Consider the following 25,993-nt stretch of genomic DNA (forward strand, 5'->3'; position numbering starts at 1 on the left):
GGAAGTCACAGGATAGGTGACTCCTCCTTTGGACTACAATGCGCATGGGCATCCGCTCCATCTTTATATTGTTTTTCACCAGCAGGGAAATGATGGAGTTTTGTAAGAAACAGGAAGGATGCCCATGTAATTTGTATCTAATTAAGATAATACTGGAACAGATAAAGGTAGCCGGGGAGGCGGATGGGTGTGTGTGACTCTGCAGCTCTACATGCCAAGAACAGATGCATACTGGTAAGTATCATTTTCCGTTCGAGGCATATGAGCTGCAGATTACACACTGTGCATAGACTGTATAGCAGTACCCACTCTTAGCGGCGACCACCTGCATCTGTTGCAGTTGTTTGAAACAGTGTTTTAAGTACAGCCTGGCCCACAGTAGCCTGTTTAGTTTGCACATCTACACAATAGTGTTTTGTGAATGTGTGTGGTGTAGATCATGTAGCTGCTTTGCAGATGTCATCTAAGGGAACGTTCCCTAAAAATGCCATTGAAGGCCCTATCTTTCTTGTAGAATCGGCTTTAGGAGGGACAGATAATGTACGTTTAGCTTTGTGGTAGAAAATTTGTATGCCTTCGACAATCCATCTAGCTATCCCAGATTTTGAAATGGGATTACCATTGTGTGGTGGTGAGAAAGACACAAAAAGTTGTTTGGTCTTACGAAAAGGTTGTGTTCTCTCAATGTAGTATAACAATGCTCTTTTGACATCTTAGGTATGAAGAGCTCTTTCTGCGACTGTTTTTGGCTGCGAGAAGAATACGGGCAGCTTTACAGATTGATTGAGGTGGAAGGGCGAAATGACTTTGGAAGGAATTTAGGATTGGTTCGGAGAACAACCTTATTATGATGCATTTGCAGAAAAGATTCTTGAATGGTTAATGCTTGTAGCTCACTAACTCTTCTTAGAGAAGTAATAGCTACTAGAAAAGCAACTATCCAAGTTAAGAATTGCAGTTCACATTTATGTAAAGGTTCAAAGGGAGGCCCCATTAGCCGTGTGCGACCAATGTTTAAACTCCACACAGGTGAAGGTGGTACTCTGGGAGGAATTATTCTTTTGAGGCCTTCCATAAAAGCCTATATGGCAGGTACTCTAAAAAGTGATAGATGTTGTCAATTTTGTAGGTATGCTGCAATGGCAGCAAGATGCAGTCGAATAGATGTGTACAGTAAGTTACATCTTTGGAGGTGCAGTAAGTATCCTATGATGTGTTGAATAGACACATCTAGAGGATTGATGTTGTTGTTATGACAGTATATTACAAAACGTCTAGCTTCTTTAATAACGTTCATACAGTCAGGAGGAAGGTTAAGATAACCGAACTCTAAGACCTCAGGAGCCAGATCGCAAGGTTGAGCTGAACTGGGTTCGGGTGTCTGATCTCCCCATGGTTCTGGGTTAGGAAGCGTGGAGACAGGCATAGCTTTTGGTACGGTACCACAGAAAGTTGCAGCAGTGTGGTGTACCACGGTTGTCTGGCCCAAGTTGAAACAACTAGAATGAGAGTCAGGGAATGTTGTTGTAGTTTGCACACCACTAGTGGAAGCAGTGGGAGAAGTGAAAAAGCGTATGCACATTTGTCTAACCAGTTCATCCATATCGCATTGCCTTTGGACAGTGGATGTGGATATCTGGTGGCAAAGCTTGGGCATTTGGCGTTTTCGTGGGTGCCGAAAAGGTCTATCTGAGGTTGTCCCCCCCCATCTGAAAGGACGGTTGAAAAACTTGTGGACGCAGTTCCCACTCGTGGATCTGTTGTGTCTGACGGATTAACAGATCAGCCACGGTGTTTTGTACCCCTGGAACATGTGGGGTTAAGAGGAAGATGTTCTGAGGTATATCCCATCTCCATATCTGCCGCGCTAACAGAGAGTTGCAGAGAGTGTGTCCCTCCTTGTTTGTTTATGTAGTACATGGCTGTCATGTTGTCTGTGCCAACTAAGACAGCTTTGCCAGATCTTTGCTTTTGGAATACTTTTAAGGCGAGAAATATGTAACTCCAGGTGGTTGATGTGGAGTAACTTTTGTTGCAGTGTCCACCTGCCCTGCATTGTATGCTGCAGTAGGTGAGCTCCCCAGCCGGTGAGCGATGCGTCCGCTGTTATGACTATTTGAGGAACTGGCTCTAGGAACGGTCGCGGTGAGTCTGACTGTCTACCAACACTAGGTCTGTTAATTGAACTTGACCCTGGTTCCATTGGCGTGCTAAGCACTCTTGAAGAGGATGCATCTGTAGTCTTGCATGAGGCACTATGAATATGCAAGAGGCCATCATTCCTATGAGTTGCATGAACACTCGAGCTGGAAGAGAGTGTTGCGGTTGGAATTTTGTCAGAAGAGCTTACATATTTGTTATCCTGGCAGGAGAGGGATAATCTAGCACTGTTGATGTGTTTATTGTGGCACCGAGGTACGTGGGATGGTTGCAGATGGGACTTGGTGTGGTTTACTGTGAACCCCAAGTAGTGGAGTAATTGGATGGTGGTGGGAGTGTGTTGTACACACTGACTGTATGAGCTGGCTTTTATGAGCCAGTCGTCGAGATATGGGAAGACGTGAATGTGCTGCCTTCTTAAGTGTGCTGCTACCACTGCTAGGTACTTGGTAAACACTCTTGGTGCTGTTGTGACTCCGAATGGAAGTACCTTGAATTGATAGTGCTGACCGTCCAGTACAAATCTGAGATTGTGTAGTAATCTGCTTGTTAAGTAACACACCTTCTCTGCCCTTGTTCTCTGCCTGATGCTCCAACAATATGAGGTCATATGGAATGTGAGGAATGTTTGTGCTGGTGAGAGAGCAGTTGGTGCAGATGGGCTGAGCAGCCAGGAGGCTGCTCCTGGTGGGGCTTATATTGAGATTTACATTGGAACTTACTAAGATGTAACTGAAGAATAAACTACAACTACAAGAGCTTTCTACGAGACTTCTATTGATTTCTACATTGGCGACGAGGATGGGATTGTGTAGGGCATGATTAAGTCCACCATTATTTAGCGAGAGATTTAAGCTCCACCCTACTTGTAAATTGTGTAGGACATGATTTTAATCCACAATAATTATGGGGGGCATTTACGCTCCACCCTAGGTGTGAATTGTGTAGGACATGATTTAGTGCACCATTATTTAGGGGGGGATTTACGCTCCACCCTACATGTGAATCGTGTAGGACGTGATTTGAGTCCACAATAATTTAGGGGGGCACTTATGCTCCACCCTACGTGTAAGTTGTGTAGGACGTGTTACAACTCCACATACATTTTGGAGAGCATCTTACGCTCCACCCTGCTTGTTTTGATTCTTGTAGAGCATTATTCTAGCTCACAGTTCTCTGTTTTGGGGGTTCTTTTACACTTCGTCTTTTGTACATGCACATATTTGTGTGTTGTCCATTATCAGACTTAAATCTGTAAACATTTCTCTTCACTATTTATTGGGTGAAGTGTGCATGTTTAGTGTCTTTTTCTTAAATCCTTTCGCTTCTGTTATCTGTTCTCTTTTCCTGCCACTCGCCTCTTTAATTTTGCTTATTGTCTCCGTTAGGGAGGGAGGTGTGTGGTATCTTGCTTTCCACTCGAGTCTGTCCTTTCTCTATGTCCTCTTCTCTGCTGCTCAGCCAGTCTCTGTGATGTCGTGGAATGTTGCCTTTGTGTATGTTTAAGAGTATCTGTCAGTTTTATCCTGTAGGCTGAGCAGCAGGGCTGCTGCTTCCGATGGGCTTCATACTTTGTACCTTGTAACCTTTGGATTATCTTACTGCTTATAACTTGGATACAGTACCAACCGAGTTCCCTATTTTTATTAGATTCCATAGTGTGAGCTGTGTTAATGGGAATGGGGAAATAGGCGTCCTAGAGATCTATAGTGGCAAGGAAGTAGTTTTGTAAAAGGAGAGGAAGGACCTGCTGGACTGTGACCATATGGAAGTGCTCTGATTGTATGTACAGGTTTAGTGGTCTGAGGTCTAGTATAGACCTTAGAGAGCAGTCCCTTTTTGGGATATGAAAGTACAGGAAGTAAACTCCCTTGTTTTGTTGATGTGATTGAACTATTTCTATTGCGCTTTTTTGTAGGAGGATATTACCTCCTGCCTCAGCTGAAGCAAATGTTCCTGTGACATTGGGCACTGTTTGGGTGGTATGGTGGGGTGGTAGATGTTAGTTCGAGACAGTAACCTGATTGAATTATTTGTCGCACCCACCTGTCTGAAGTCCAGACAGGAAGGAACTGTTGCATTCTTCCCCCGACTGGAGTGGAATGGTGTGGGAGAAGTGGAGGGAAGTCATTGGGTAGGGGTGGAGGCAGAGCGGGAGTTGTTAGTTTTGCCTCTGCCTTTGTTATGGTTACCCCTGTAACCCTCTCTTTGGTAGCCCCCACTGAAGGTAGATTGGGTAGGGGCTTTGTAAGAAGTAGAGGGACTATCTGAGGAGTAGCCTCTGGTGGTGCTTCTGTAGGATGAGCGATGAAAGGAGGGTCTGGGAGCTTGCTACTGCAAGGCTCCCATAGATTTATCTGTGTCCGTATCCTTTCTTATTTTCTCAAGTGATACGTTTACATTAGGCCCAAATAAGTGTTGCTCATCGAAGGGTTGATTGAGGATGGCAGTTTGTACTTCAGGTTTGAAACCTGAAATACGTAGCCAGGCATGCCTACGCAAAAGGACACTGGTATTAATCGCCCTTGAAGCAGTATCTGCTGCATCTAGGGCACAACGAAGAGAGGTATTGGTGATGGTTTTACCCTCTTGTATAAGTTCATTGGCCCTATTTTTGAACTTGTCTGGAAGGTGCTGCATTATGGATTCTAACTCATCATAATGTGCCCTGTCGTACTTTGCTAGTAGTGCCTGAGTATTGGCGATACGCCATATGTTTGCTGCCTGTGACGCCGTTAGTTTGCCTAATGCGTCCAGGAGTTTAGACTCTTTATCTGGTGGGGGAGCCTCACCAAATGTTTGGGAATTGGCTCTTTTGCGTGCGTTGGAGACTACAAAGGAGTCTAGTGGTGCAGGCCCCTTAATGTAGGCTAGATCTGAGGGGGCAGCCTTATACTTCTTCTCGATTCGGGGGTTGATGATTCGAGCCCTAACTGGATCTTTGAAGACCTCTGGCGCATGCTTAATGACACCTTTAAGCATGGGTAAAATTGAGGTGGACCTTTGTGTGGTGTCAAAGGTATCCATAATGAAATCTTCCTCTACTGGGTCAGTATGTAGGTCAACCCCATGCTATTGGACAGCTCTATGAACAAGTTGATTAAATCCCATAGTGTCCTCTGGTGGGGAAGGCCTGGAGAGGTATATGTCATCTTGTGGCATGTTAGGGACGTCTGGGGTGCTATAATCATCCCAAGGGTCAGGTGAGCCAGGATGACTAGGATTATCTAGTGGCTCATTATCTGCACCACCCCCTGTGTCATCAGAGGTGTTATCCCCGTCATCATCTTGTAATAGAGTAGGAGATGGTGTAGGGGAGTGAGGAGGAGGAGGAGGAGGAGGAGGAGGAGGAGGTATCCTTAGAGGAGAGGTTGCAATGTCCTTCTTAGGATGAGGAGCTGGTGTAGGCGTGTCTAATGGTCCTTTTTAGAACTTAGAGTCAATCAACAAGTTTTGGGATCTTTTACAAGAGTCTTATGTGTAGGATCTGGATGAAATAGTTCCTCTGTGGGAGGTAGATCCTTCGGTGCAGAGTTCTTTGTTTACTTAGGCTATTTCGGGACTAAACCGTTAGCATCTTTTGGCTTAGAAACATGTTCTTTTGCAGTGTCTTTAGCCGGAGGAACGTGTGGGTTTTTTCGATTCTGAGGCTTTTTTCGGCTCGGAGTCATGGGAGTAGGGTCCTTTCGGTGGCAATTTTTTGCTTGGCTCCGAGTGAGGTTTTGGCGCAGAGGAGGTGGTGCCAGTCTTCGGCGCCGAGTGCTCAGATGTGGAAGCAGCTGGCATGTAGGAGGAGTGTTTCTTGGGAGAAAGAAGCCCCGTAAGACTTTTAGCTGCTTCAACCAGGACTGGAGACCAAGGTCTGCCAGTCTCCAAGCTGGGTGAGGGCCATCACCCACAAAGCCAAGAAAACGTGCCCTGTGCCTGGAGCACCAGCATTTTGTCTGCTTGCCAAGACCCGTGTGCATTGTGAGAAAAAGAGAAAGCCAGGAGGGAGCAAGGACCGGTGGGGATCCTATTGTAAATGTAAATGTAAATGTAAATGTACAGGAATTTATATAGCGCAAATCACCGAGCGGTTTCTAAGCGCTTGCTTAGGGAACCCGTCCTGGTATTCCCCTGTGAGATAGCCCCGGCAGGGTATCCGCAGGGTGAAAGCCAGGCATCCCGCCGCGAGGGGCCGTTGTGGAGATTAAGCAAGCTATTGCCCAGAGTCGCAGAGTGTGAACCCATTAATCGAGTAGGCACCGGAGCGAGAATTGTCGAGTCCATGGACATCATTAGGACTCAAGACCCCGCCGAGCCAGGAATTGAACCCTGGTCCCGGGCTGACCTCTGCTTCCAGGTCTGCCTCCTCTAACCAGTGAGCCACACTTCTCCAGTGAGCCACACTATTGAGTGAATCCCAGGGATAACAGTCTAAGGTGCTCAGTCTAGTCATCACCAGTGTTGCAAGAGAGAGAGCTGTCTTCTCTCTGGCGGACGTTTGTAGCCACTGTTGAGGCAATTGTGACATTGTGGTGTGTTGCTCAGGGCAGTTGACAGCATTAGGGCCGTCGCTCATGTCCATGATCCGCAAATGCCACAGAGGTGCCAATGGCACTGTTGAAGCAATCGCCCCTTGCCACTGAACCCGTTGAGGCTGTCGCCCATTGCAAATGAGACCGTTGGGGCTGTCACCCAAGCCTGTGACCCCCAAATGCCAGGTCACTTTGGCCTTTGGCCAGTGCATCCAACGTTATCATTGCTAACCCATTCCCTAACCCATGTATGCCAAAATGGGGCCGTCCGTCACTTGTCTTGAAGGAGTTCCCGTAACCGAGGAGCGATTTGGAGCAAAGTCAGAAGCCGTATAGCAGCATTGCCGCTGCTCCACCAACTTACCAGAAGGAACCAACAAAAAGAAGAAGCTACTCCCCGAAGGCATCGCCACCTGCCACCCCTCAGTACCCTCGGAGGAGGTAAAGTTGAAGGACCATGGCCCTGATTAGCGCTAGGGTGCTAATCTGGAGAGACGTTTGAGAGAATTATTTAGTGTGCTGAGTTTGCTTGTATAATAAATACTCCTTGTGCATTGGACTGGACAATCAACTTATTAGGGTCACTGTGGGTGTTCCAAGTTATGAATGTATGCACACCTTGTACCTCACACTCTTAAAGGGGTTCTGATAACGAATTATGAGGTATCCACCATAGTCACAGTCACCGTGTATATAAACCAAGGAGTTCAAACTACCACCACATTAAAAAAAAATCTTCACCACAAACTGAAACAACATAACACCCCCACTTATATTCAGGCACTATCGATCATCTACATTTAAACATCCCTCTCAACCTCTGGAAGAGACAATAATAGACAACATGTTTAGCTAGAACACCCCCTCTCCTCTCAAGAATGGAAATGGGGAGGAGCCAAGATGGCGATGTGCACGGACGTGTAGTCTCTCGGCTCCCCGATCCTTTGTTCCTCTCGACGACATCCTGACCTATCCCCTGCCACGGAGCGCTAGCGAGAGGGCGGGGAAAGAGAGCTGCGTTGGATGGTGCTCTCCCGAGGTCCCTGCCTGCCTGAGAATCCGCTGGATTGCCGAGTGATCTGCGGCGTCCATCTCTACCCCTGTGACTGAGACCCGAGCCGGGATACGGACATGGCGGCTGCCGGAACTACGAGGGGCTATGGATGCGGAATGACCCTGGCGCCCTGACTGGCGCTACCATCTGCTGCTGTCCGCGCCTGCCCTTCACTTGCTCACTGAGTGCCTGCCGACCGGGAGTTTTCACGGGTGCCTCCGTACCGGGACCTTTAAGTAAGATACGCTGCGCCACTTCCATGATGGCGGACACTTGAATGCCACAAGTCCCTCACAAGCCTGCTCCCGCTCCGCTGTTACCATCGCGGGGCTTTTATTGCGCGCCATCCACTGCTTGCGTGTCCGCCCTGGCATAGCGACCTGTGTCCTCATTGTTTTGGCGGTACTTGTGCCTCTGCGCCCCTGTGTTTCCCCTGGTGGAGCAGATGCGATGGTTAATCTGACTGCGCTTAATGCCAACGCTGCCTCGGACAAGAACTGGACTCTGCTGCGGCGCCCCGGGTGCTATCCTGCCTTGAGGGCCGCGCCTGTGACCGGGGCGAAGATGGAACCCCCGGCCGCTCTGACCTATGGCTCTATTCTTGACGCAATTCGCGATCTGCGGGCAGAAACGCGTGTGGGCTTTCTGTCGCTGTGTGAGAAACTTGAGGCTGCTACGCCCGGGGCGGATTACACACCACCGGTTTGCTTCCCTCGTTGTGACGCTTTGTCTATCCTGACTCCGGACCGGGCTACATTGTTGCCGCAAGTGCCCATTAACTTCGTCAGCGCTACACTGTTACCGCCTTCATCGGAGACCATGGTTTTTGCCGAGACTTTGCTGCCTCTGGGAATGAAGCCACGCACCTATCAACCACTTGAGGGGGGGGGGGGGGGGGGGGGGGGGGGAGTAGGCCGTAGCCTCCGCATTGGTGTAGGGTGGGGGGAGAGTTTTAGTTTTATACATTGGTTTCTATGGGCCTTATTTTTTCTATCTCTCTGCGCTTTTCTTATCTAATTTCTGTTCTGGGTTCGATATAGGGATTAGGGGGGAATGGGCTGAGCTGTAAATGGCGTATAATTGCTGCATGATGATCTTGTTGTTTTACTCTGAACCGCCATACTGCCTGGGTAGTAACTTTCACGGATGGTTTCATGTGATGCTCTTGCCTGCTCATGTTGTGAGATAATTGTACGGACTCAGTTCTCCTTGGTTTCTATTCTTCACTGCTTCATATTTACGTCCCAACATTTTTTTTTTAATTAACCTTCATTATTCCTGTTTCTCGGCGACACGAATTTACTCAGTGTACGGTTAATTGATTGTTGCTTATCAACCCTGATGCCGCTGAGAAATTATATTGCTTGCTTCTGTGCTCAAAAGTATTGTGGCCGGCCTGATGGTTGTGGGCCTGTATTTGTTCTCTTTTCATGCACAATAAAGGTTTACAAAAATTAAAAAAAAAAAAAAAAAGAATGGAAATGGGAAGAAAATAAAAGAGAAGCAAATACATAGCTTGTGAAATTATTCAAATTACAGCAGTTTTCATATCCCTAGTACAGTGAGAACACAGGCACATAAGGACCCCACTTGAGTGGCCACCAAGTATAGCCATACAACCATGGACAACTGAAAGGCCAAGACAGCCAAGTAAAGGCAAGCTGAGGCAACAAGGCCAAAGACCATGCAGGATGAAGCAAAGGGCAAAACTAAGGTGAGCACCCCAAAAGGAAGGGCTGGGGTTGGTCACCCTGCAGGAGATTACTCAGATCTAAGTAGCAGTAAGGCCTTAGGGATCAAACGTCATTGAAGCTGATCAGTCTCAACAGCAATTGTTCCTCTGTAATGATCCTCTCTGTAACCTCCCACTCTGGCGAATGGAATGGAAGTCTGTCCGCCTCAGTAGCGATGGGAAGTACAATTCTTAGCTTCCTTCATTCACACCCCCACGTCTTTGCCTCCACCCTCGGATGCACGCAACAGCTGTGATAGTCCTGTGAAATGTATTCTTTCAGCAACCCAGTCCCATGCTCCATCAGGAACGATGCTACAGTAAGCATTCTCTAACTCAGGAGACCCATGAGTTGGACCAGGAAAAGGAGCGTGAAATCCAGTTTCCTTCGGCCTAGGCTTTCAGTCACTTCGTTGAAGAATAAGCATTACTTTTGGACCAGTTGTGTGTAGTCTGGGGGAACAATGATGTGACCGGATTCAAGCATCACTTAACCCATACAGCTAGTAGCCTTCTGCACACTGTCCCGATCTCTGCATTTGCGCAACTTTGCAATGAGGTGATGTGGTGACACCTTTAGAGAGGTAATCTGAGTCAGTGCTGCATGAGTGCATTCCACATACATGGTGACAATTCCTCTAGAGGAAAGAATGTACAGATTTATTCATCCAGGAACTGATCAAACTGGAGCCATCCCCCGCCCTTGGAAAACCCAGCAATTGTAGATTGTTCCAACATGCAAACCCTTCCAAATCTTCAACACTGTCATGGAGACCACAAATCCAGTGCTGGTTGCTTTCAGTAAACTATCAGTGTATTCAAACAGAGAGACCATGTACTCCAGTTCAGTAACCCTGTAAACAACACTACGAAGATCTTGTTGGCGCAGAGTCAACACAAGCTTTGCCTATCACGCCTGCACGGGCAGTATGAGTATCACCACAAGCATTTTAGATAACTCCTGTGGAGGTTATTGCCAAGTGCAGGTCCCTCAGGCTATCTGTTTGATTTGCTATTGTATGGTTGCCAGGTGTTGGACAACTAAGGCATACTTGATGAGTTGCTCTCGGTATGTGGCCATCCCCCAAAGCTGGTCGTAGTTTCAAATGCTGAGAGCAGGAGAGATCATGCCAGTGGATGCATCTCCTCACTATCTCCCATCAAACGTAGCTCAGCAAGCAAGTGACATATGGCACCATCAAAGATTCACAAAGGGTGTCCATTGTCTGGGCACACACCCTCGAAGACCACAACTAGTGAACTTTGCTCAGAGCCTGAGGGCACCAGCACCAGTCAAACAGGCATGTCCAATATGCAGCACAGGTGTTGGGCCCTGCAAGCAGTCTGCCATGTATGCACCAATCAGACACTACCATGACATGAAAATTAGATGCATCCCTGCAGGGGCAAAATGGCCCACCAACAACTCGCACTACTGGTGTGCAGCATTGGTTTAATATGCCAGTCTACCAACCATCCATTGCTAATTCAGGAAATTGCTCACACACACCCCTTCATTCACTGTATTCTGAAGGGCAGGGGAGGGAGGGAAGGGACAGCCTTTGTACACCACACACCAGTCGACTCCACCACCAGATAAAGAATGCAAGTCTCATCTATGTGGCCTGGGAGAACAAGCATTTACAATGCAATGGTCTCGGCATCATTAAAGGTAGAGCTATTGGCATTGCTCATGACATTTTTTTTTAATCATAAATAAATGGCATTGTCATTTACATTGCCAATAGCTTAATCGTTAAATTAATGGCATTGTCATTTACAATGCCAATAGCTTAATCGCTCGCAAATGCATGACCTATTGCATTTACACCCACACAGAGCCACACACACAAAGTGACCCACACACACATACAGAGCCACCCACACAGAGCCACTCACACAGAGTCATTCACATAGAGCCCTCTACACAGAGCTACCCTCACACAGACAGAGCCACCCACACATAGAGCCACCTACAGAAAAAGCTATCCACACAGAGCCACACACACACACAGAGCCACAGACGCACACACACAGCCACACACACACAGAGCCCCCCACACACAGAGCCCCACACACAGAGCCCCACACACACAGAGCCCCACACACACAGAGCCCCACACACACAGAGCCCCACACACACACCCAGAGCCCCACACACCCAGAGCCCCACACACACACCCAGAGCCCCACACACACACCCAGAGCCCCACACACACACACCCAGAGCCCCACACACACCCAGAGCCACATACACACACAGGAGAGGAAGCACAGCGAGGGGGCAGGGAAGCAAGCACAGCCAGGGGACAGGGGAGCAAGCACAGCCAGGGGGTTCAGCCGTGAGCCCGTCGTGTGCAGGGACGGGCCCTGGGAGCCGTGATCGCTGCCGAGCAGCGTCAGAAGTGCAAAGGTCGTGTGTAACAAAACACGACAACAACTGTGCACATTTCAATACACTAGAGCTGAGCTGTTCGAGGCTGGCGAGTGACCCATCGAAAGAGAAAAATGTAAAGCAACATTTTTATTGCTACGTTTACGAATTTTACATGGATTTGTATCCAGTTAATCAAATACCGTGTTGTGCCGCAGGTCACACGGGCAGTCAGTCACCTGACAAGTGCCCTGGTGATGGCACACACTCGTGGCTTTTTGCACTAAAGCAACTCGATTCCCATTTAAACATAAAAAAAACCTCCTTCCCCCATGAGCGCACTCTTCCAAAGCAGTGATACAGGAATGTTATCTGCTCGTGAGTCCGGTCACAGTAGTGATGAGACAGCCCATACTGTGGGAGGGGCTCTAGCCCAGGGGGGCTTGTGGATGTGGCTTATCTCTAGTCCTGGGAGGAAGCGATTAAGGCTGCATGGGGGCGCTAAGGAGGAGCGAGGAAAGGGGGCTGTGTGTCCGTCATGCTTACCAGCCGGTTCCCCTCTTCTCGAGGGACGGGCTTAGATATGTACTTGAAGTTGGTTTTCTCCCCGACTGCCCTCTAAGCACCCCCTGTTTTACCACCAGTGTCTCTGTTGGATTTCTTTACCCCTCCCTCTCGCACCCGATGACGGTCCAGAGAGTGCCATGGACTGGTTGTGCCACCAACCGCTGTTTCCAAGCCAGGCCTGTGGTTGAACAGTACTATTTATTCAGTTTACTGCGGCTTGCATAGAGGCCGGGGCGCTTTAAAACGGCGCTTCCAGGTCGCCCCCCCACAGGTTTGGAGCAGCGGAATCCTTCAATTACCACCGGACGTACGGTCAGGCCGCGTCTCCCCCTTCACCAGGCACACCCCGCGCCTTCCAACTTAATATACACGTGGATGTTAAATTAACATATTTACGCCTGGAGAGGTTCTCAGCTAGTGCCTGGAAGTTGCACTTTTTTTGTTTGCTTTGTAGTGACCCTCGCCCCTTCCACAAACACCTGCCACCCTTCGGACCCCCACCCCCTCCCCCCACGCATGGCCTCCACATTACCTTGTCCGACAGAGGGCCCCCCACCCGTGGGTAAACAGTCTGCCGGCGGGCCTTGCTCAGCAGTCCGAGAACAAAGACAGAATTACACACTTCTTTTTATTACCTCTCCAAGCAAATAGATAAACCGCTGTTTATATGTAATCTGTTAACTGTGAGTGCACTCCGGGGGACACGAGCTGGGGGTCGGGGGTGTGTGGGGGGCAGGTGGCACCTGCAAGGAGGGGGGGTGGAGGTTGCTGTGCAAGGCTGAGGCCCTGGCAGGAGGGAGGAGGAGTGACAACGGAAGGTGCCCTTCTGACCCTCCAACCCTGTCCGAGGAGCAGTGGTAGCTTGAGACAGGAAGGGGCGGGGCAGTAGCCGGACGTGCTCGGGCTGACATGATTGTTCAATGAGGTGGGGGGGGGGGGGCAGTTTGCTTGCTATGGAGAGGTAGGCCGAGGTCTCTGGTGAAAGGATCGGCTGCTAAGGATTGCATTAATATTATATTTTTTTTAAGGGGGGGTGGGGGCTTGCATGGTGAACCAATGGGGAAGGAAGAGACCGGAAGGACGCAGTAGGAGACTGAATGCGTCCGGTGCCTCGACAGGAAGGGGACGTTGTGGGGGCGACGGATGGGTCGGCAGCCCATCTGGTGCCCAGTCTGCGCTCCATCACTGTGCCCCCACGAGCTACCTGTTGGGAAGAGGCTGCTGGCTGCGCCCCCACCCTTGATCTTCCAGGATGGCTCCTGTGCTCCCCCATTCCGCCATCGCCCAGGTGTGCCCCCACCCCTTGCGCGCAGCGGGCCAAGCATGTGTCAGGAGCTGGTCACGGGCAGGTGGCGCATTGCCACGAGATGCCAACGCCCTCTTCCTACTGCCTGGTTCACTTGGGCGGGGCCTCTTCCCGGTGCTGTGAGTGTAGGCGCTTCCTGCCTCACTTCCTGGCCCCGGGCGTCCAGTGTCCCCGCCATGGCCTCACCCACTCGCCCAGACTCTGACAGTCTCTCACGAGCACCGCCTCGGCTGGCGGCGCTGGGTGTCTCCGTGCAGCATGCGTGCACATTACACAGTAATATCCGGTGTCCTGGTAGCGCTGTGTGGCTGCCGCTGAAGGGGGCGCTACAGGGAAGATTGGGGTGCACTGCTTGTGTACGCTTGGCCTCATACCTGTAGCAGCAGAGTGGCGCAGGAGAGCACAGCTATGAACGGCATGGCGCTGTGGAGCAAGCTGGAGCGGCCTTGACAGAGCAGGGTGCGGTGCAAGAGGGAAACAGAGGGTCAAGGGTTAATTCTGTGTGATTGGAGCGGTGGAGAGCTGGAGTGCTGCTTACCAAGTCTCACTGTAGTTTAGGGTAGAGGTGCGTTGACTAATGCGGGAGGGAGGGGTGGGGGCCGGGGAGCGGCAGAGCACGACGGAGGACAGCTGCAGCAGAGGGAGGGGGGGGAGAGGCGAGAGCGCGACGGAGGAGGGCAGAGGGAGGGGGGAGGCGAGCGGAGCCGAGCAGCTCCTAAAAGCAGCAGGGAAGGGAGGCGAGCAGCTCCGAAAACACCACCACGTTTCTCCGAGGCAAGGAGACAATGCCTCGGAGAAACGCATGGCCATTTTCGGATTTGGGGGCGTGTTTTGCTGTGCTGAGTGACGGGCGACGTCACTGTCTTAAGAACAGCAAAAATTACGCCCCCAAATCCGAAAAGGGCGGGGCTACATCGGAGTGACGGATCTCTCCTCCAATGGCTGGCCTCCGTTTAGGAAGCCAGCCAATGAAGGAGAGACAGAGCAGGGAGGCGGGACCTTCTGCGCTACTAAGAGTCATTAAATCTCCGGCCTAAGACTGCGCAAGCGCAGGCTTTTAGGCCTTCGACCTAAAAAGAAGACATGGTGGGAAAAAAAGAGATGGAGCGCTCCCATTTCAGAGCAAGTCTCTGGACAACCACCGCCAACTGATGTACTAGGTTTTAACTCACCCAGCTGGGACAGTACTTGAGATCAGCCCCGCTAATTGCACCCACCGAGCACATTTCCCTCTGGTAACACCTTCATTGGCTTCTCTTCTGTTCACCACCTTGGCAGGGGTCTTCAACACTTAGTCCTGAGAGCAGGCATGTACCACTTTTGTGGAGCAGCTCTGGGAACCTCAGTCAACATCACAAACCTCCCCCAGAGCCACCAGGGCCAACTGGTTCAGACTGCATCATCAGAACAAGTCAACCAGGAAAACAACTACACCCTGATGGGCTTTCAGTCCTAGCACTGAGGACAATGTAGACTCAGCTGCCATCTGGCAGCATTATGAGGCTTGGAAAGGGCCCTATGCAAGAAAGGACATAGCCACCAGGAGCCCAAGTCGATAACAAGGGAAACAGTTGCCGGGCATAAGGATTGGGGCCACAACCTGAAAATGTCCATCAGGATTTTAAAACAGCATTGCAGTTAGGGATCCTGCCAGATTTTATGGAAATCATGGGAGAGTCGTCCATAAGCCTCTCTCTAGCTGCACCTCAGAATGTAAGTATTTGGAGCCTGAATTGACCTTCAAATACAAAATGTAACTTTAACATCCCACGGTCACAGTGACTGAATTCTCTCCCTCTCTATCCCAGAATTTGATCAACTATTGTCTAACTATTCTGGGTACCGAATGCCTCCCTAGATCAGGGCTGGCTAACTTTAATCCAAAATACTACACTCACACCACATTCAGTGTTCACACAACAGGCTGCAGATGCATTGAATCTGAATGGCACTCTTTTAGATAGTTAGTGACAATCCTGAAAAGTTGGCACAGGCTGACCCTTGTGAACCAGTTTTGGATAGCATTATTTAAAACGTACGCATTGAGAATGCAGATGACACTCAAGAGCATACCTTAACATTAAGTGAAATCTTGTGCAAGGAAGCGAAGGCATAAGTGAACACCTTCTCCCCACACCTGCAGGATATGCAGGGAAGGATACATAAGCCCCTTCACAAAGGTCTGAGGGCCTTCGGCCTCTCCCTCACCTGGGGAAGAATCGCTCGTCCGCATACGCTCACTGCCCGGAAGGTCCACTGGATAAAGTTCCAACTCCTCTGCTCGTGTCAAGGAGAAGGCAGGATTGACAACAGGGAAACCTGTTTTAAAATCAAAACAAAAATCAATTCCAGGATTCATGGTAAACTCCTGAGAAATGACATTTCAAGATGCTCAGAACATCAGGATCTTTGACAAACAAGTGGATCTCCAGCAAAACAGTTCACGGTCAAGGTTTTGCAGACCACCTGCTGACTCTATTAAAACCGGAGAACAGGTCGAGAATGAAGACGAGGCTGAGCAGGGTCAGCAGAGGTTTTGCACACTGTCCACTGCTCAGCATTATTCATTTTTGTAAGAACTTCCAACTCACATGAATTACTGACACCAACTTCCTTTGATCTTGAGTGACTGCTACAATCTGGCTCTTCAACGTTGGTGATTCTGAATAATATGTCAGGTACGACTGCTGCAGGAGAAGCTGTAGCGGGAGAAGAGTGAGAAATAAAGGTTTGACTTCTAGGCATGGGTAAGGAGTGCATCTAGGATTGAGGGAACAAGATGAGGGTGCCAGCAGGAAGCAAATGCAGCAAGAAGAAAAGAAGGTAGGATTGAGGGATCGAAAATAGCTTGCCAGCAGGAAGCAAACACAGGAAGGATTGGGGGCATTAAATGAGCTTCATAGCAGGAAGCAAACACAGGCAGGATTGAGGGAATGAGATGAGCGGGCAGCAGGAAGCAAACACAGACAGGATTGAAGGAATAAGATGAGCGGGCAGCAGGAAGCAAACACAGACAGGATTGCGGGGATGAGATGAGCGGGCAGCGGGCTTGCAAACACAGACAGGATTGCGGGAGATGAGCTGGGCAGCAGGAAGTAAGCACAGGCAGGAGTGAGAGAACATGATAGCTGTGCAACAGGAAGCAAACACAGACAGGATTGAGGGAATAAGATGAGCTGGGCAGCAGGAAGCAAACACAGGCAGGATTGAGGGAATGAGATGAGCAGGCAGCAGGAAGCAAACACAGGCAGGATTGAGGGAATGAGATGAGCGGGCAGCAGGAAGCAAACACAGGCAGGATTGAAGGAATAAGATGAGCGGGCAGCAGGAAGCAAACAGACAAGATTGAGGGATTATGATAGCAGGGCAACAGGAAGCAAACACAGGCAGGATTGAAGGAATAAGATGAGCGGGCAGCAGGAAGCAAACACAGACAGGATTGAGGGAATAAGATGAGCAGGGCAGCAGGAAGCAAACACAGGCAGGATTGAGGGAATGAGATGAGCGGGCAGCAGGAAGCAAACACAGGCAGGAGTGAGGGAATAAGATGAGCTGGGCAGCAGGAAGCAAACACAGACAGGATTGAGGGAATAAGATGAGCTGGGCAGCAGGAAGCAAACACAGACAGGATTGAGGGAATAAGATGAGCTGGGCAGCAGGAAGCAAACCCAGGCAGGATTGAGGGGATGAGATGAGCGGGCAGCAGGAAGCAAACACAGGCAGGATTGAAGGAATAAGATGAGCTGGGCAGCAGGAAGCAAACACAGACAGGATTGAAGGAATAAGATGAGCGGGCAGCAGGAAGCAAACACAGACAGGATTGAGGGATTATGATAGCAGGGCAGCAGGAAGCAAATGCAGGCAGGAGTGAGAGAATAAGATGAGCTGGGCAGCAGGAAGCAAACACAGACAGGATTGAAGGAATAAGATGAGCGGGGTAGCAGGAAGCAAACACAGACAGGATTGAGGGAATAAGATGAGCTGGGCAGCAGGAAGCAAACACAGACAGGATTGAGGGAATAAGATGAGCTGGGCAGCAGGAAGCAAACCCAGACAGGATTGAGGGAATAAGATGAGCTGGGCAGCAGGAAGCAAACCCAGACAGGATTGAGGGAATAAGATGAGCTGGGCAGCAGGAAGCAAACACAGACAGGATTGAGGGAATAAGATGAGCTGGGCAGCAGGAAGCAAACACAGACAGGATTGAGGGAATAAGATGAGCGGGCAGCAAGAAGCAAACCCAAGCAGGATTGAGGGGATGAGATGAGCGGGCAGCAGGAAGCAAACACAGGCAGGATTGAAGGAATAAGATGAGCTGGGCAGCAGGAAGCAAACACAGGCAGGATTGAAGGAATAAGATGAGCGGGCAGCAGGAAGCAAACCCAGGCAGGATTGAGGGGATGAGATGAGCGGGCAGCGGGCTTGCAAACACAGACAGGATTGACGGAGATGAGCTGGGCAGCAGGAAGTAAACGCAGGCAGGAGTGAGAGAATATGATAGCTGTGCAACAGGAAGCAAACGCAGGCAGGATTGAGGGATTATGATAGCAGGGCAGCAGGAAGCAAACGCAGGCAGGAGTGAGAGAATAAGATGAGCTGGGCAGCATGGAGGAAACGCAGAAAGGATTGAGGAAATGAGATGAGTTGGGCAGCAGGAAGCAAACACAGGAAGGACTGAGGGAATAAGATGGGCTGGGCGAAGGAAGCCAATGCAAGCAGGATTGAGGGTGCGAGAGGAGCAGAGGTAGGGCTGAAGGAGAAAGAGAAGAGCATCAGTAGTAAACGAGCGTAGGCAGGCAGGATTGAGAAAGCGACATGAGCTGGTCACCATGAAGGGAACAGAGGCAGGACTCTGTTTTCATATCTCGCTCTGGTCACAGCTGGAGTGGACCTCAATCTAGATCTGATGACGCTTGTTTTAGTGTTCTCCAAGAAGGTTGTGTTGACTTGCGTGGTGAGACAATGGGTGTAAAGGTGGCACAGTTTCTAGTTGGACCTAAATTATAACAGGGTTGGTTCACGGACAAACAGTGGTATAGTCAGGAGAGAAACTCTGCCCTGTATCTCCAGGACAAAAAAAACAAGGTTTTAGAAAAAAAGCAGAATGTAAACATGCTGAGAATGAGACATTAAAGAATCAGGTCTCGGTCTGGAAGCAAGTGAGAGTCATTCTGGCTGAGCCTTTATTTGTTCCTCTTTATCCTGTGTCTTTTGGCTATTTGGGCGTGGGGGGGCCATATACCTTTGTGTTTACTATTAGAATTTGAATTGCGCACACTTTTATAATAGGAATTGTTGTTGGATTAATTTGCAAGCTGCATTTTAACATGATATATTTGATTAGTCAGTCTTCCATGCTCTCTGGTCCACGTTTTAGGGGAGCATTTGCCTTTTGTGTGGTCCTCAAGCACCATATTTGATTAGGCTACACCTCCCGGAATTCAGCAGACGCCTTACTCAAAGAGGGCTAGTGCACGGATGCACCGCTAGCGGCGCTTATGGTGCGCGTAAAGCAAGCCCATCTGTGCCCATCCGGGTCTGGATTGCAGCCAGCGCCACCCACTCTGCAAGTTTTGCACCAACCTCTGATATAATATCTTGTTCTTTTGATGCTATGCATCCTTTGAAGCCATCTGTGGACTGTGGTAAGCCTAAATCTCCTTGAGCCCCGCTCACAAGGGGATTTGTTTGCCCAACCTGCTCTTGGAAGGCGGCCCGTGCAATGCTGCCTATGCACGTACAGCTCCTAGAGTGTCTAGTGGCCTCTCTTCTCACCTTATTAACGGACGTTCGCTTCCAAAACATTCTATGGAGGCTTTTAATCTTCTTATCGATTTGAAGCCTGATTTGCTATTCCTTCTGGTGACATCGCTCTGTGATTCTTCTAACCCTGAAATAGCCTTGTCTCTCCCAGCAAGCTAACGTAGTGTCGCTCTGGATGGGGCTGGCTGCAGGGGAAATGCGGTTGCTGTTATTTTCGGGGACTTAGATCAATGGCTCTCCTTTCCTTTGGATAACCTTCAGGAGGCTGAAGGGATGGGCTTTTCTTTAAAGATTTCTCCTAATTTCTCCCTTTGGGGAGCCATTATTAAAACAGCCACCCAGGCCAGGAGCCAAATTTATTAACTCAATTGGTGAGGCTCTTGGCCCTTTTTAGGTTGCGCCTAGTGCAGCGTGCATGCGCAGCTCAAGGAGACGGCCTCTTGGAATCACTCTAGCTTCCAAGAGACTTTTCCGTGTGGGTCTGACTCCTCCCACACATTTAATTGGCCTTTGCGTGTGGCTTTCACTAATGAAAGCATGCAAATGGCCAAAGACAGGTGCATGTCCCGCCTTTCCTCAAAACTTTCCCTCTCATGGCCTAGGGGTCTCGGGAGCGAGTGGAGGAGCAGCGGTGGGCATTGTGCCAGCTGCATTCCTCCCTGGATCAAGTTACTAATTAAACCAGTGTGGTCGCGACCGCGCTGCACGCCACGACAACGCATTCACTTTAATTATTTTTATTTGTACAATGCGCCCAGAGTGCGCTTCACAGGGACCTGGTGGCCGCGTGCCTTTGTTTTGTGCTGCCGTATGGGGCTTCAACTTTAATTATGTTTATTTATACAATGCCCCCTCAGCGCGCTTCACATTTAACATGGCGGGTGTGCGCCTTTGTTTTGTGCTGCGCACCTAAATTAACCTGTAAATCATTCTTTTTTTATTTTTTTTGTCACCAGCTCGCCATGCCGCGCACTAACTTTAACTTTGGTGCCCGGGAGCCTATTCCGCAGATTAGTCTTTTGGGTCAATAGCGTGTTATGCTGCGCATTAACTTCAACAATGGCGCCAGTGCACCTATTCAGTAGATGATTTTTTTCCCTTTGACAAAGTATCAGCACGGCACACCCCAGTTCCTTTTCGCCCTCTCATCGCCGCAGCGCACTGCACTGCTTGCAGTTTACTTAATCCCCTAGGCTTCTCCCATCAACACTTCCCACTCCGGACTCTGCATTTAAATAGCCGCAGGCATACCAGGCAGGGCGGCAGCTACACCTAATTAAATCGGACTCTACATTTATTTCCTGTGCCAAATGATCAGTGAAGCATTTTAAAGCATGTTCCTTTCAGGGGCGGGTGTAAGAAGTTAGCCTGGCATATGATGTCCACTATTCTAGTGGGCACCTTGCACCAGTCTAAACAACCCTTATTGATGGTAGTTGTAAAGTCAACCTTATAGACAAGCTATCCTAGTGGTAGCATGGACAAGCAGTCTTAGGCTAAAACTTCAGAGAGCATGTAAAGCAAGCTGTTTTACCAATTATAATCCCTTGAATACCAAATGAAAGGACACCACACCAAGTATATATATCAAATATATATGTATTTATTTCTAACACAACCCCTCTAAACTCTTTACGAGGTCAGAGATCAAAATACATCACAAGTTACTAACTAAGCATACTATAAGTTGCACAAATACCGTTCTGCCCTAGGGGGTCTCACAAACCATATACTAAGTAAGTGGTATAAGGACCACTTCAGGAATAGTGAATAGGCCTAGGGCCTAGGGTATCACTGGGGCTACACTAAACAACCAAAGGTTAGGAAGTAGGAGAACCACGGGAGACGCGTGCAGTGTGGGAACACAGCCGCGAGTTACCATTGACTTATAATGGGGAACGAAGAAGTTACAAAGTTACTGATTTAGGGCACTTCCGGATGGACTACGACAAAACCCCTTTAAACTAGGACACTTGGAGAGTCAATACCCACGGGAGCACCGGAGTACTCGAGTTACCTCACCCAGGGAAGCCGGGTGCATAGGTGTCTTTTCCTGTCGGGTTTCGCCGATGTTTTCAATGGAGAGCTGCATAAGAAGTGCTGCAGGCGGCCAAAGAAAGAGTGTCCGGGTGGATCAAAGGGTGGATCGAAGAACTGAAGAACCTGAAAGCAGAGGGACAGAGTCTGGGTCACTAGCCAGTGACCAGGAACAAACCAGGAAGGAACCAGGCGATGTTGTGATGCAATCAGGTGAAGAGGTGAAGCTTGTCTCTGCAGCCACGAGGACCCGGAGGTGTCGACGACGACCAGGAGCTGGATTCGAGCTGTCCCACGAAGGATCTAGTTGACTGCGGTGTCCGTATCCGGATTGGACCCAACAGCCTTGGCAAACGCAATCCACGCAGGAAGTGAAGATTGGCTTCAGGTCAGACCAGCATGGTCTGGGGAGCTTCTCCTTTGTAGGGAAGCTGGAGCAAGCCTGGAGCAACCAGCGGTGTAGATTCAAAGGCTCGTCTTCAGAGGGCTCACTATCCAACGGGCTAGCAACCGGGAAGAATAGTCAGGCTGAAATGCAGGAGCAGGCCCCACGCGGCACTCGTGGAGTGTGGAGGGCTGGGCTTTGGTGCAAATGGCGCTCGGGTCTGGGGCTTCTCGTACCCCAATGCACAACTGCGAGGGTGCCTCTGTAGTTGCACAGTTCGCAAGATGCAGGATGTCAAGCGGGTCCGGTCTCACGTCTCTCGTGTCCGCCACGGGTCTCAGCTTTGCTGTGGATGTGGGTCGTAGTCAGAGACGTCTGAGAGTCCAGTTCCTGAGTCGCTGAGTCTTCGGGATCCGTCGGGAGTGTCGACAAAGCAGACCGGCAAGTTACTGGTGGTGCCTGTTTGCACAGGGTGGTCACTCCTTGACCACAAGGGAGATGTCTTCAGTCTTCTAGTCGGTATAGAATGTCGAAGGTCCAAGAGTTTCGTTTCAGAGTTTTGTTCCAGGATAATCTAGTGTCTGTAGACACAGCTCCTATCTTTATACAGATTATAGGGGCTGGATTACCTGCTAGGTCCCTCCTATGGGTGGACCTGAGAAGGAGGTGGTTACACCCAATCAATCAATCAATCAATCAAAGCGTTTATATAGTGCACTACTCACCCAGAGAGTTTCAAGGCGCTCGGGGAGGGGGATCCGCTACTGCTCGAACAGCCAGGTCTTGAGCTGCTTCCTGAAGGCGAGATGGTCCTGGGTCAGGCGGAGGTGGGTCGGGAGGGAGTTCCACGTCTTGGCGGCGAGGTAGGAGAAGGACCGTCCCCCTGTGGTGGCACTTCGGATGCGGGGGACGGCGGCGAGGGCGTGGCCGATCGATCGAAGCTGGCATTTGGGAGCGTAGAAGTTGAGGCGGCTGTTGAGGTATCCTGGTCCTTGGTTGTGTAGGGCTTTGTAAGCGTGGGTGAGGAGACGGAAGGTGATTCTCTTGTTGACCGAGAGCCAGTGCAGGTCTCTCAGGTGTTCGGAGATGTGGCTGCGACGGGGGATGTCCAGGATGAGTCGTGCTGAGGCGTTCTGGATCCGCTGAAGTCTCTTCTGGAGTTTGGCGGTGGTTCCTGCGTAGAGGGAGTTGCCGTAGTCCAGACGGCTGGTGACGAGGGCCTGGGTGACCGTCTTCCTGGTCTCGGTGGGGATCCACCGGAAGATCTTACGTAGCATGCGCAGGATGTTGAAGCACGACGAGGAGACGGCGTTGACTTGTCTGGTCATGGAGAAGGAGGAGTCCAGGAAGAAGCCTAGGTTGCGTGCGTGGTCTGTTGGTTTGGGTGCGCTGCCTAGTGCAGGGGGCCACCAGGAGTCGTCCCAGGCGGAGGGTGAGGATGCCAGGATGAGGACTTCCGTCTTGTCCGAGTTCAGTTTCAGGCGACTGTTCTTCATCCATTCGGCTACCTCTTTCATCCATTCGTGAAGGTTGGCTCTGGCGATGGCGGGGTCGTTGGTGAGGGAGAGGATCAGCTGGGTGTCGTCGGCGTAGGAGATGATGTTGAGGTTGTGCTGGCGTGCGATGTCTGCGAGGGGGCTCATGTAGACGTTGAAGAGGGTTGGACTGAGCGAGGAGCCTTGAGGAACGCCGCAGATGACTTCGGTGGCTTCAGATCTGAACGGCGGGAGGCGAACTCTCTGTGTCCTTCCGGCGAGGAAGGAGGTGATCCACTCCAGTGCCTTCTCCTGGATTCCGACGTTGCTGAGTCGCTGCACTAGTGTACGGTGGCAGACAGTGTCGAAGGCCGTGGAGAGGTCTAGGAGGATGAGGGCTGCTGTTTCTCCGTTGTCAAGCAGTGCTCGGATGTCATCGGTGGCTGCGATCAGGGCGGTCTCGGTGCTGTGGTTGGCTCGGAAGCCAGACTGCGCGAGGTCGAGGGATCCGTTCGTCTCGAGGAAGGCGGCCAGCTGCTTGTTGACGGTCTTCTCGATGACTTTTGCAGGAAACGGGAGCAGCGAGATGGGGCGGTAGTTCTTGAGGTCGGTGGGGTCGGCTGATGGCTTCTTTAGTAGAGCGCTGAGTACGGCGTACTTCCAGCTCTCCGGGAAGGTGGCGGTGTCGAAGGAGGTGTTGATGATGTCCCGCAGGTGGGGTACGATGACAGCATCGGCCTTGTTGAAGACGTGGTGAGGGCAGGGGTCGGTCGGAGATCCGGAGTGGATGGAGTTCATCGTGCGGACGGTGTCTTCGGTGCTGATCGGGGTCCAGGCGCGGAGAGTGGTGGTGGGGGGCGGTGGTTCGGTCGTGGCGTGCGTCGGTTGAGTACTGAAGCTGTTGTGTATGTCCGCGATCTTGTTGTGGAAGTAGGAGGCGAGGGAGTTGCAGAGGTCTTGCGAAGGGGTGATGTCGTTGTTTCCGGCGTTGGAGTTGGAGAGCTCTTTAACGATGTTGAAGAGTTCCTTGCTGTTGTGTGCGTTGTTGTCCAGTCGTTCCTTGAATGCAGTTTTCTTGGTTGCGTGGATGAGTTGGTGGTGTTTTCGGGTGGCGAGCTTGAGGGCAGTCATGTTGTCCGGTGTTGGGTCTCTGCGCCAGGTTTTCTCGAGGGCTCGGCAGTTCTTCTTGGAGCTCTTGAGTTTTTCGGTGAACCATGGGGCTTTCTTGCTGCCGGGTCTGCAAGGCGGGGTCCTCAGGGGGGCGAGGTCGTCAGCGCAGTCGCTGATCCACTTCGTGAGGTTGGTGGCCGCTTGGCTGGGGTTCGTTGCGCTGGTGGGTGGGTTCTTGCTCAGGGAAGTCGCGAGCTGGTCGCTGTGATCTTGTTCCAGCTTCTGCGTGCAACCTGTTGTTGGTGGTGGTGGGTTGTGTTCCTTCTGTAGCTGAAGTGGATGCAGCTGTGGTCCGTCCAGTGGAGTCCGGTGGTGTGGCTGAAGGTGATGTCCTTACTGGATGAGAAGACGGGGTCGAGTGTGTGTCCGGCGTAGTAGGTGGGGGTGGTCACCCGCTGCTTGAGTCCGAGGTTAGCGAGGTTGTCCAGCAGGGTGGTGGTGTTGCGGTCGTTGTTGTTCTCCAGGTGGAAGTTGAGGTCCCCGAGGAGGATGTAGTCAGCGGAGAGGAGGGCGTGCGGGCTGATGAAGTCGGCGATGTCTTCGCTGAATTGTGTGCGTTGTCCCGGGGGTCTGTAGATGAGGGTGCCTCCGAGGGTGGTCTTAGGGTTGATGTGGACCGCTTTCCCTTTGTCCAGTTTCGCGCCAGAGCAGGGCTGGAGTTCCCCAGAAACTGGTTTGAACCGGGCTATGCATGGAGCACCAGTGTCTTGAAAAGCATCTTTCCATTCAACCCTCCATGCCCCAATACACTACATGCTGTCTGGGTAGGTGCTAGCACCTTCTTCGACAGGAAACCTATTGTCCAGGCCTCCCTTGCTGGAGTTTCCCCCAGCTGCAGGAGGTCAGACTCATGTCTGTGGCAGCAGCATCCATTTTGTGATGCTGAGGCTCTGTTTAACTTTAACCGGGTAAAGCAGTAACATACATGTCTTTTCCCTCCAGAAGGGCGGAATGCTACCCCCGCCGCCAGAATTGGCAGGGGGGGGGGGGTAGTATTCCAAAGTGTTTGACACCTCATATGACATGTTTTGATAAAGCCAAACCAAAGTTAGCATTAACCGTGAGGATTATAATGCACTTAAGATTATAAGGTATGGCTATATCATAGAACAGCTATAAGGAGATGGTTCCGAAAGCTGCAGAGGGGCTCAGTTCATGCTAGGGCACCCTAAAACCAAGCACTCTGCCTCCAGGATTGTCGAGGCCTACCATGGGAGTGACTTATAGGTGTATATGTGTCTATATATGTGGGTAGATATAGGTATACTATATCTAAGTAACGGGTGATTACACCACCTTACCCAAGCTGAGTGATCAGCCTGTGGTGTCAGTTTGGATGGCCAGCCAGGGGTGGCATAATACATGCTGCAGCCCCTGTTAGGCCTTGGATGCACCTATGACCTGGGTACCTATGGTACACTATACAGGGGCTCACATAGGTGACCCAATA

At 50.5% G+C, this 25,993-nt stretch overlaps 2 protein-coding genes across 2 annotated transcripts in view; one reads left to right on the forward strand and one right to left on the reverse strand.

The window, feature by feature from the left end:
* The window catches only part of LOC147664912 (uncharacterized), a 313,239-nt gene that overhangs the window by 213,993 nt on the left and 73,253 nt on the right, over positions 1–25,993 (forward strand). The gene's annotated exons all lie outside the window — the stretch shown is intronic.
* Positions 1–25,993, reverse strand: part of LOC147664913 (uncharacterized) — a 93,410-nt gene that overhangs the window by 45,845 nt on the left and 21,572 nt on the right. The window contains exons 5-6 of the mRNA XM_086949897.1: positions 16,305–16,412; positions 15,922–16,032 (exon numbers count right to left, since the gene is read on the reverse strand). Of these exons, the coding sequence (XP_086806023.1) occupies positions 15,922–16,032; positions 16,305–16,412 (219 nt within the window). The remainder of the gene's footprint in view (positions 1–15,921; positions 16,033–16,304; positions 16,413–25,993) is intronic.

This window comes from Lissotriton vulgaris, unplaced genomic scaffold, assembly GCF_964263255.1.
Source record: "Lissotriton vulgaris unplaced genomic scaffold, aLisVul1.2 SCAFFOLD_671, whole genome shotgun sequence".
NCBI classification, from domain to species: domain Eukaryota; kingdom Metazoa; phylum Chordata; class Amphibia; order Caudata; family Salamandridae; genus Lissotriton; species Lissotriton vulgaris.